The sequence below is a fragment of the Vanessa atalanta genome, chromosome 3 (genome assembly GCF_905147765.1).
Source record: "Vanessa atalanta chromosome 3, ilVanAtal1.2, whole genome shotgun sequence".
In the NCBI taxonomy this organism is placed as follows: Eukaryota; Metazoa; Arthropoda; class Insecta; order Lepidoptera; family Nymphalidae; genus Vanessa; species Vanessa atalanta.
Window position 1 is genome coordinate 8,018,907 of NC_061873.1, and position 11,417 is coordinate 8,030,323.

General features: G+C 32.1%; 1 protein-coding gene across 2 annotated transcripts; it reads left to right on the top strand.

Moving 5' to 3' along the window:
* Positions 1-1,139: 1,139 nt before the first annotated feature.
* LOC125076844 (protein 60A) lies at positions 1,140-11,232 on the top strand. Of its 2 annotated transcripts, XM_047688559.1 has the most exons (7): positions 1,142-1,662; positions 5,862-6,051; positions 6,342-6,496; positions 6,723-6,923; positions 7,546-7,619; positions 8,871-9,005; positions 9,929-11,232. In XM_047688559.1, the coding sequence occupies exons 1-7, from the start codon at positions 1,287-1,289 to the stop codon at positions 10,052-10,054; spliced, it is 1,257 nt and encodes a 418-aa protein (XP_047544515.1). In that variant the 5' UTR covers positions 1,142-1,286; the 3' UTR covers positions 10,055-11,232. The 2 variants fall into 2 exon arrangements, with proteins under 2 accessions (XP_047544516.1, XP_047544515.1); XM_047688560.1 differs by lacking the exon at positions 9,929-11,232 and having other exon boundaries at positions 1,140-1,662; positions 7,511-7,619; positions 8,871-8,945.
* The last annotated feature ends 185 nt before the right edge of the window (positions 11,233-11,417 follow it).

Below are 11,417 nucleotides of genomic sequence, written 5' to 3' on the forward strand. Positions count from 1 at the left end.
GTAATGCTTCGAGCAAATTAAAACAAAATGAAGGTAAAACACACATTTCTTACCACATAACTAACATGATATTCTTCATAGTAGGATTTAAAAGCAATATTTTTGTATAATGGGTAAGTTAAGTTAGTATTACTATGTTCTCGTCCGTTAATATTTTTTTTAAATTAATTAATTTTTAGAAATTATAACATATGATTTTTTTTTATTTATACAAAAAATATTATTCGGTTTTATGGGGAAGTTTCATGGATATACATGCTAAATGGTTTTATTATGGAACTTGCCTTGTTGTAAGGAAAATAGTCTTATAAGTAAATTATATACCTAACTGCATATTTTTTAATATAAAATATATACGAACGATAATTTAACTTGATTTATCTCAAGCTAAGTAAGCTTTATAATATTTTTATATAATTAACTCAGAAATAATATTTTAGTAATTTCAAAGATGTCACAAGATCTTTAAATTAAAGAAGCCTATAAGAAAAATGACGTTCTGTAAGCGATTACATGTATCAGCACTGAATACGGACGGAAAATTTGTTAAATCTTAAAAAAAATTTACTTGTATTGGCAAAGTTAAAGTTTAAGACACTAACTTTGCCGATGCAAAACCTTGTTTGTTTGCATTTTGTAAGTATAATTTGGCTTAATGAATAAATTTCTAATGTTCTTAGGTTTTATTGAAAATTCAATAAATTCGGGCATTTTACTACCGTTACAATTTCTTTAATTGACTGTGTTGAACATGATTGGCATATTTGCCGATTGGTGATTTAGACTGGCATATTTGCTCTTCTAATTAATTATACGATTGATTTAAAATATACGATTAAAACGTTCAAAGAACTCACAAAATACGTATTTTTCTCCTTTCTTATAATTCTCAATATTCAAGAGGTCCATTATAAGCTATCATTGGTCCGCGAATCTGTCTAAGAACTGGCCGGTCTTTTAATAAAAAAAATATTTGTGTAGATTGTGTTTAACCGGTAATCGAGTGATCGAATTCACAAACCGATCAACTGTAGATACAGGAATGCGTACGGCTGTTCGGCTGCCGCTGTGATGTTTACATTATTTTATACGTTGTATGGTATAGTAGGTGAGGGAGGGGAGTCTGTGGCGAGCGCGGCGGTCGGCGGCCCACCTTGAGTGGGCAGGTTCAGTCATCAGTGGCTGCGGTTAGGTCCCGTCTCGGGTGTATTTGCGCCTTGTGCCGGTTTACTCGTCAGTTCAATAAGCGCGTTCACGGCGTACAGTAGAAGTTAAAGCCAGCGAATATGACTAGATTGAAGTCGGCGTGGTTGTACGCGAGTTATACTATACTTTTAATAATCGGTTCGGATGCTGCACTGTCTGGACTTTATATCGATAATGGTGTAGATCAAACTATTATACATCATTCCATGACGCGACATGAACGGCAAGCCGTTGAACACGAAATCTTAGAGCTTTTGGGTCTAGGTGAGAGACCTCGACGCTCACAAGCCCCTCCTTTAGATCGCTCGGCACCGAGCTTCCTACTTGATGTATATAAGCAACTAGCAGAGGAACATGAGCAGGCTAGGCCAACACGCAGCTCTGAGATGGCTCTCAGTGGTGAGGAACAACATGCCATCGATGAAAGTGATCTTATTATGACATTCCAGAGTAAAAGTAAGTATCAAGACTATTTTAGTAGTAATAGTATTAATAAAAACTTATTCTTTGTTTATAACATGTGTTGTTAATATACTTTATTAAACAACATTGTAAATATATGTATGTATATATTATGCGTAATGAGTGTTTTCTCAGAAGGTTATTTATGTTTAGCTTTATCAGTGAGTAAACACAACTTCAGTGAGTTTATATCGTCTGTTCGTTAAAATTAATTAGATTAGGTGTTACTAATTAATACATAATTATTACAAAATGACATGTGCAATTTTTCCGTCAAATATTTTAAAAATATTCACTTATAGTTTGACGTTTATGGTCGAATCCTCTTTACCCTGAGGACACGGACGTAGGATCCTTGGTTCGATGGAGGTCCAGAAATGTGAAACGCCATTTTTGATTTTTTTTTCTATAATACTTTGACTTCTTCTTAAGAACTAAATGAAATTTAAAATTATTTCTTTATTTAGGATTGAAGTAAAATTTGCAGTTCAAAGTTTTCGATTTAAAATAAATTGTTATTAATACTGTGTAGGTAGCTATAGGATGTAAGAATTAGTATGTAATACAAACTATAAATAATATTTCTTTCGTTGTCGTATTGTTTTTATAGAACTTAAGGTTTTTGTTATATACGTTGGATATCTTTGTAATTATAATAACTAAAATTCTTTAAAATTATAGCCAAATAGTCTATCGCCTAACACCAATACTTAGTATTGTTGACTTTCGATTTGAGGAGTGATTGAGCCAGTGTAACTACAGGTACAGGGACATAACATTTTATCTCCCAAAGTTGGTGGCGCATTGGTGATGTAAAGAATGGTTCTCACAGCGCAAATCTATTTAGGTGGCATTTCATAAAAAATCCATATAATAAACTAAAAAAAACTAAATTTCATCGATATTTAAACAACTGGTTATCTTGATTTCAGTCAAGACTAATCATCGATATTAATCAATACATTTTAGATGACAATTATATTCCTTTACATATATTTTTCATTTGAATTATCACAATTTTATGTTTTCAGTAAAGTTGACAGTAGTTGGTGGGGACCCATAAGTTATAATTCTTTTTTATTTAAGGAATGTAGATTGGTAATGTAAAAGTCAGTTGAAAAAAAAACAACCATTTATTTAGTCCACTGTCAATATTTATTATTTTTGATCTTTTTGACCATTATCATATTATTTAGGAGAGCGTAATCCTCACATTAAAACTGGACCCTGCAGGTAAAAATGAGTCATTCGTGAAATGCTTCGCATTCCGACGAGCAGGGTTAACGATTCACATGATTTTTTTTAAATAACGAGTATTTATTTTACTAATATCATAAATGTGAAAGCTTGGATATATTGATGTTTGTTACTCAATCTCACCAGAACTTTTTTTTGAAAAGTCAAATGTGCAGACTACATTTTTCTTATGTGTTCCTATACGGTAACTAAATAAACAAACTAAATGTAAATAAAAACGTTAATTTGGTAGCCCTACTATACTTAAATATTGAGGCCGGCATTGGCAAGACAGTATATTATTTTATATTATCTACTGGATTCAAACATTTGCCGTCCTCCTAATTGGTCCTTATTGTTCTATTAGCATGTTAAACGGACTTTTAAGAAATAGGTACATTGTTTTAATACTTCTTTTTTGGTGACTTTATCTAGAACAATATTTTACTTTAGTTATTATATTTTTTATTTCTAGTTTTTTCTTATATATTTAATAAAGGTAGGGAAACTGACAAATGAGTCAACTGATGGTAAATTATCCGCACTGCCCATTGACGTTGCACTGAGTAATATTAACTATCAATGAGGATTTTCAATAACCTTTGGAATTAAGATGTCATATCCGCAGTGGTGGACTAAGCCAGTCAGAGGCATGAACTGAATAGGGCTCGTAGTTTAAGAAGTTGACATACTTATACAAGCTTTTTATTACGTTCACATTTAATGTTTGTATAGTCAATTTGTTGCAAGTGAAATTTAAATGCGACTAAAATAAACAAATATAGAATATGAATATGGACGAGAAAAATAAAATACGAATTGATCGGTAAATATCGAAGTACTTTAGGTTTAAAATATATACGAAATGCAACTTAGTATCGAAGTACAACTATACATACCTAAGTGAAACTGGACCTAAAATTCTATAGGTATTAAAAAGATTAGCAGTTGTAGTACCGTCTCTGGTATACATATTTTTATGGCATCTCGCTACTCTAAACTACCTCTTAGATAGGCACTAAGAATATTTTTAAAGCATTGGGTTGAATTTGATCAAGCGAACATGGAGACGTTTAGGGGCCTGGGGACCATAGGCACGTGGTGGGCCATCTATTTCGCCTCCCCGATCGCCCAACGCTGTATATCTCTTGTCTGGTGCAGTAATACCGGGTCATACAAAATGGAACTCAATAATTCTAAGTGTTGCTATTTATCCAAATAATAATTAAAAATATGTTATGAATGGGTGAATACCCAGACAACATGCACCAAGAAAAAGTATTTATATTTTATACATTAGTTATACATATTTTATAGAGGTTAATGATATATTAATATTAAATGAAAACAATTTGTATGTAAGTACATAATACACATAAATATAACCATAAACATTCTATTAGAGCGCTCAAAGAAAGAAAGATAAAACGCAGTTTGAGTAAAAAGAGAAACAGAACAGATTTCAGGTTACACTTATATTATAACTAGAAAAAGAGGAAAAAGTCATTCAAAGTTACGTCTTATTGAATATGATGTAGACCTTCTGACCCATTCCGACAACGGAGGTCTTTCTTAACGGCAACTAGGCAACTACACTTTCTCTCATCTTGAGGAGAGGGTTGATGCTTATACGGACACTCTGCTCCGATTTAGATTGCTGGAGAAGTGGCAGAATTTTATCCATCCTTATCTGAATTAAAAATAAATAAGGTTTATACCTTATTTGTTTTTAAAATTGAACGACACTTTTCGGGACTTAAACTCGCAACAATTAATAATCACCACTGGGCCATCTCGTAGAAATTGAGAAAAAAAAAACAAATTAATTTTATATTCAGACATACAATATACGTGTATGGTACAAGGAATCAGGATGACAAACGAGGGAACCGTATAAAACCTTCATAAACTGTCTGTTTTAATGGATAACGACTCATAATGTTTATATTTAAGCGGTCAAATATTGAATGATGGTCAAATTTAAGTAAAACATTTTGTTATAAAAATATCGATGATCATATATATAAATATCCTGTTTAAATAATTGATTAAACCATTTATTTAATCAATCAAAATTATATAGACAATGTTTTATAGTAATTTATGCCAAATTCTTTAACGTAAACACGAACACGTGCATATAGAGTCAAGTTACATCAAGCTTGATAGAGGACACGCCACCTGCGACGAAGTATTTAGTAATTAGCATATTATTAGTATTTTCTCGTTGTGATGTTGACAAATCGATATCTTTGGTTATCAAAGAATTATCATAGAACCTATCTTATGTCTGGAATATCTCAAATTAGTAAAATGTAGTAAAACTGCGAATGACTATAACCCTTTTTTATATGGCATAAGTTGGTGGATGAGCATATGGGTCACCTGATGGTAAGTGGTCACCATCGTCCATACACAGGGGTGTTGTAAGAAATATTAACCATTCCTTACATCGCCAATGTACCACCAACATAGGGAACCAAGATGTTATGACCCTTGTGCCTGTAGTTATATACTGGCTTACTCGCCCTTCAATCCGGAACACAACAATACTGTTTTGTGTGTACTGTTGTTTGGCGGCAGAATATCTGATGAATGGATGGTACCTAGCCAGACGGGCTTGCACAAAGCCCTACAACCTAAATTAGTATATAGTGTAATAATTAGTAGTTAAGTAAAACACTAATTTATAGTGATAAAAAAGCAAAGCAAAACTTTCAATTCAATCATACGCTAGAACTTAGAAAACAAAGTTAACTAAAATAGGATAAGCCAGTTGTAGCACAAATATTCTTTATTATAGATACTAATCTAAGACCACATTATAGCAGCATGTTAGAATAAGCTCTAAATCTTTTCCTTTAGAGAAGCCATAAGAAAGACATTTAAGGGCAGTTACTATGTTAGTAGCATCGTATTGTTGACAGTGTCTGACTAATGCTTATAAACAATTCTAGAACATCACCTGGGTGCATTACGCCACGGACACGGAAGACACGTCTGGTTTGATGTAGCGAGTGCTCCGGGAGACGCCTCATCTCTCCTCACAGCAGAGTTACGCTTGCACCAGGCACCTGTGCATTCAGAAGACCCGACTGCATTGTACACTGTGGTCGCGCATCGTGTTATAAGTGTAGATAATCTAGGGTAAAAATTAAACATTATCTTTTTAAAAGTAATCTAAGTATTTACATAACTTAGAGTTTTAATTCACGGACTTGTTTTAAGATATGTAGTATATTATGAAACTCGGATCTATCTATAGTAACAACGTAATGTTCACTCAACTGATCGTAATTAAATTTGACACTGACTTAGTTTGAGACCTGCATACAGACTTAGGCACATATATAATGGAATTTACCAGAAAGAAAAATTGATACAGAAAGAGCTGTGAGGTAAACTGTCGACTAATGAAACAAACTTTTGATTTTCAGAGGCATTGAAATGGAACGTATTGCAGCAGTGAACACTAGTATAGGAGCTGAAGGCTGGTTAGAGCTAAATGTAACGGGAGCGTTGGCAACATGGCTTGGTGCACCAGCTGACAACCGCGGTTTCTTTATAACCTTACATCCGCATTCGCAACCAGGTCAATATTTAGCGTTAATTTGTTTTAGGAAATAAATTTGTAAGAATTGTTTAGTCTCTTATCCCATGTCACCACCACCTGTCGGTAAGCACCAAAAGTAAGTTGATGTGCACATCTACCTTTCTAAATTGATAAAATTGAGATTTTTCATGAAATTTATTTTATCTGATTGCTGTAGCATATGAAAAGGTATAATTATTAAAAATAAAAATCATTGTTGTTTCAGAACGTCATGTGAAACCAGAAGAAATAGGATTGGATGAGACCCACGGTGCAAACGCTGAGGGAAAGCAACCTTTTATGGTAGCATTTTTCAAGCATGGACCCAAGCTTGGTAGCTCTGATACTGGTGCTCGACGAAAACGCGAGGCAAGACGTTGGCGTAATAATGGATATTCTGAAAACTATTTAAGGAACCCTTTAACAGGCTAGTCAAGATAATTTAACCGATTTTTTTTATAATTCATAAGCTTTTTTAAATGTTAATCAGTTCTAAGACTTAAAATTCTTTGAAGTTTTATCTTTGAACGAATTTATTAGGAGCACTGGGCATTTGACTTTTGAAATAGAAAACGTCTCAATTAAAACATCGTAATTTTGACCAATTGTTAAAAAATATCGACACTAAAGATTTCTTTCATTTTTTTTTTTTTTTAATGTTGGTCACAAAAATATATTTTCTAGGGTATTTATATATTATTTATATATTTTATAGTTTTATAGAATAAAGTAAACATAGTAAGTTTTATGTTCAAAACACACATTGTTTTAAGAAAAAAAAGGGTTGTTTTATATATAATATAAAATTGCAAGGAAATACAGTTTGGAAACTGGCCTCCTCTTGAATTTCCAATATTAATTTCATTTATTGCTTAATATTTAACACTTACCAAGAATAAAAGGCCTTATGTACGAAGCTGAAGCATCGTATTTAACAATAAAAAATGTTTTCACTCAGTAAATACTCTGTTTTGCACGTCTTTACTTGCAATTAGCAATATTTTCTATTTTCAGAAACAAACCGAATAAGACGTTTATTGAAATTCCAGATACGTCGCATTGGACGACCAGAAGCTGCGAAATACAAACACTTTACGTTAGCTTTAAGGACTTAGAATGGCAGGTAAGATAATAAATGGCTAGCTCATATTTACAAATAGCAAAATAACAAGTATATGAAATATTATTAAGATATCTCTTCTCTGATCATGAATGTGATATGAAATCTTAGAATTAAAACATGAACGATTTTTTAATTTTATACATCCTGTGCATCTACAGCCAAGAATGCACTAAAGTTATTACTACATATTACTATGGGCATAAGTGCTATCCTCTTATCTTCAAGAAAGCCATTTACAATCTACCCATACTCTGCCGTTACACTATCCCTTACGGTACTTTTTCCTGTATGTTTGATATACAATTATCCTTGTCGAAAATATCGATTGTTAAGGCAACAGTAGCAAAATCAATTTTTATAGTAACTTTATTTTTTTTCATGATAAATTAATTTGATTATAAACATATGTAATAATAAATTATATAATTTATTTAAGATTTCGAGCAATGATCATGTAAATTTAATGTTTATTTGGTTTACTCTTTCTGTGATTGGAATGGGCTGTAGATGTTTTTCTTATACCACGAAGTAACGGATGCCTGTCTACAGTCGGAATAAACGCGGTCAAAAATTGACAGTTAACTGACCTATTGACTTTAAACTAAATTACGAATCACTAGATCTATACTCTGTATAAAAAAAACTTTAATGATGATCTACGCAAGTGATTTTTTTTCTACATACCACTGTTACGTGTAAAATGGTGACAAAATATAATTATGTATATCATTAAAGTGTTGCGATGTTGCGATTGCTTAAAAGAGTTTTGCATAGGTATAATATTTATTAAAATTTATTGAAATAAATCGAATGAGTAAAGTGAAGATCAAGCTTGGCCCATTTAATCAATGTTGTAATTGAAAATAAATAATGTATTTATTATAAATAAATCACGCTCGCCTTAAATGTCCGCCGTATCGAGTTGGAAGTCAAGTTAGAGATATGAGATGTAGAGTAAATCTCCGCTATCATTCGTTGTATGATGACATTTATAGATTTGCTAGCCGCCAGCGCTTCGCTCGCTTTTTTTAAGGGTAGGCGGTAGTCGGTAGTCGCTAGTCAGGAGTTATGCATAAAAAGGCCTATGTTCGTCCTTGGGATTGAAGAAATTTGGCTTGAAGCAATCAAGCCAAATTTCATAAAAGTCGGTTCAGTAATTTGGCCGTGAAACAGCATCAGACTAATAGACAGACAGAGTTACTTTAAGTCGGTATTTTAATATTTTTTACATTTTATTTTATTTTTATTCAGGATTGGATCATCGCGCCGGATGGTTATGGAGCTTTTTATTGCAGCGGCGAGTGCAATTTTCCACTGAACGCACATAAAAATGCAACGAATCATGCAATAGTACAAACGTTGGTTCATCTTTTAAATCCCACACAGGTTTGAAAAATCTATTGCATACCTATTAAAATAAGATTTAAAAGTTTTCAAGATAATACCTTTTACCTGGTATACAGAAAGTATTACCAAAAAACTTTCGTGGCTGTCCACCATTGTGAAGGGCGCTTACCACAGCGCCTCTTACGTTGCACACTCTAAGAGCCAGATTGTATTATTAATTAATATAAATTGTCAAAGCGATAGTGAACTTTGCTTTTGTCTTAATAAGTCAACTGTTGATCATGTAATAAATCGAATACATATACATATTATATCGTATAATCGACCATTTACTAAAACCAATAAAATAAATATCGACGGACACTGATTAACTAACTTTTAGTTATAATACATTACATTAGCAGCCTGTAAATTTCCCAATGCTGGTCTAAGGCCTCCTCTCCCTTTGAGGAGAAGGTTTTGAAGCATATTCCACCAAGCTGCTCCAATGCCGGTTGGTGGAATACACATGTGGTAGAATTTTGTTAAAAATAGACACATGCAGGTTTCCTCAAGATGTTTTCCTTCACCGCCGAGCACGAGATGAATTATAAACACGAACTAAGCACATTAAAATTCAGTGGTGCTATCCTGGGTTTGAACCCGAAATCATCCGAATAGTTATATACCAACAAGAAATTATAAAATTCATCAAGTACGCAACTGACAAGTCAAATATTGTATCACCGTGGCGACCCAAGATGGATGCCCCTTTCTTTTACTAATTACTACGTCTGAAAGGTGACGTCACTTCCTTGACCACGTCACTCAGTTTTTGTCCTACAATAATAGATTGTATCATACATCGAAATTAGTCGCTAAGTGACTACTTCTAGGCCTGCAGTAACAGAATACTTACCGTATCACTTATTAACATTTTAAGTCATACGTTTTATTAAAGTATAATATGCTTTTATTTTCAGGTTCCGAAGCCATCGTGTGCCCCAATCAAGCTTTCCCCCATTTCAGTCCTTTACTACACGGATGATTCAAATGTGATATTGCGCAAATACAAAAATATGGTAGTAAAGAGTTGTGGGTGCCATTAATTAAATAAAACGTCGTGATTTTATATATTGACAGCCAAAACTAGTCGTGATGTTTTAATAAGCTGAATTAGGTAGCTAAATATAGATTATCAGGTTTTAATTAAACAGGTATTTTTTAATTATAATTTTAATGTCACAAAATTTTAATAAAGTGAAACAGCTTTTAAATTTGATATAGTAACAGTTACAATAATAAATCAGCGATTTAAATGTTATCATTACATTTTAGTATTTAATGTTTTAAGATAAAAAATAACTATAAAATTGTTTTTCTGAATACATACTCAACGATATCATTGCTCCGTCCGCTTATTTGATAGAGTATTTAATGTTTCAAATATGAAATACCAATAAGCTAATCGTTGTCTGTCTGACGCTGTATGCGTTTACACCAGTGGTCCTCAATCTTTTTGTTATGAGGAATGCTAATCTAATTCTTAGAAGTATATTATGTTGTGCAGAACACTTTAAATGTATTTTGTATTTGAAATTCAAACAGGACAAACCTTTGTAAGTTCTAGAATCAAAAAAAGATAAAAAATGAGTCTGATATGGAATTATAAAAACAAAACTAAAATCGTATCGCACGCTCTAGATATGGCCACGCATCCCCGAATATGTATATAAGAAATTTTAACATATTCGTGTCACTAAAAGGCCCATGATAAATTCAAATATGTCCTTCCCTGTTTTGTACTTAATTCTCTCGCGGCACACTTGTTACATAGTGTTTTTTGCAGAGTATCGTTGTTTTGCGAACTATGGATTGAGGACCACTAACTGCAATATAAAAATTTGACCTTTATGTTGGCCGTGAACACTTGTTAAGGCAAGTTCACATTAATATGCATTTTCAGGCAAGTATCATAATTATGAATTATCCTAGAACTATCATTTACTTTTTATAATTACCATAATTATATATTGTATTTAAAATTTTAAATATAAAGTAGAAATAAATATGATTTTAATTCCATGAATGTTTTATGTGTAACAATAATGCTGTTACATTTACAAAACATGCTATGATATATGTTGTTAAAAATGTATTTATTTGCATTCACAAAAATCAATACGTAGGTCTAGATAATGACTGATGATGTATGATGCTTTAATATTTGTATAAAAACTCAATAATCAATATTATTATGTGAAAATCTATATAAATAACCATTATTTGAAAATATCTTCTAACTTTTGAATATTCAATTATGATGACTTTTAATTATTGTTAATGATTCTTAATTTGAATACTGTCCGAATTTTATTAACAACTTTCGCATCACAATTAATTAATGATTAATAAATAAGTTTTATATGAATAAGGTTATATTTATGTAAAGGATCTGAATTACGGAAAATA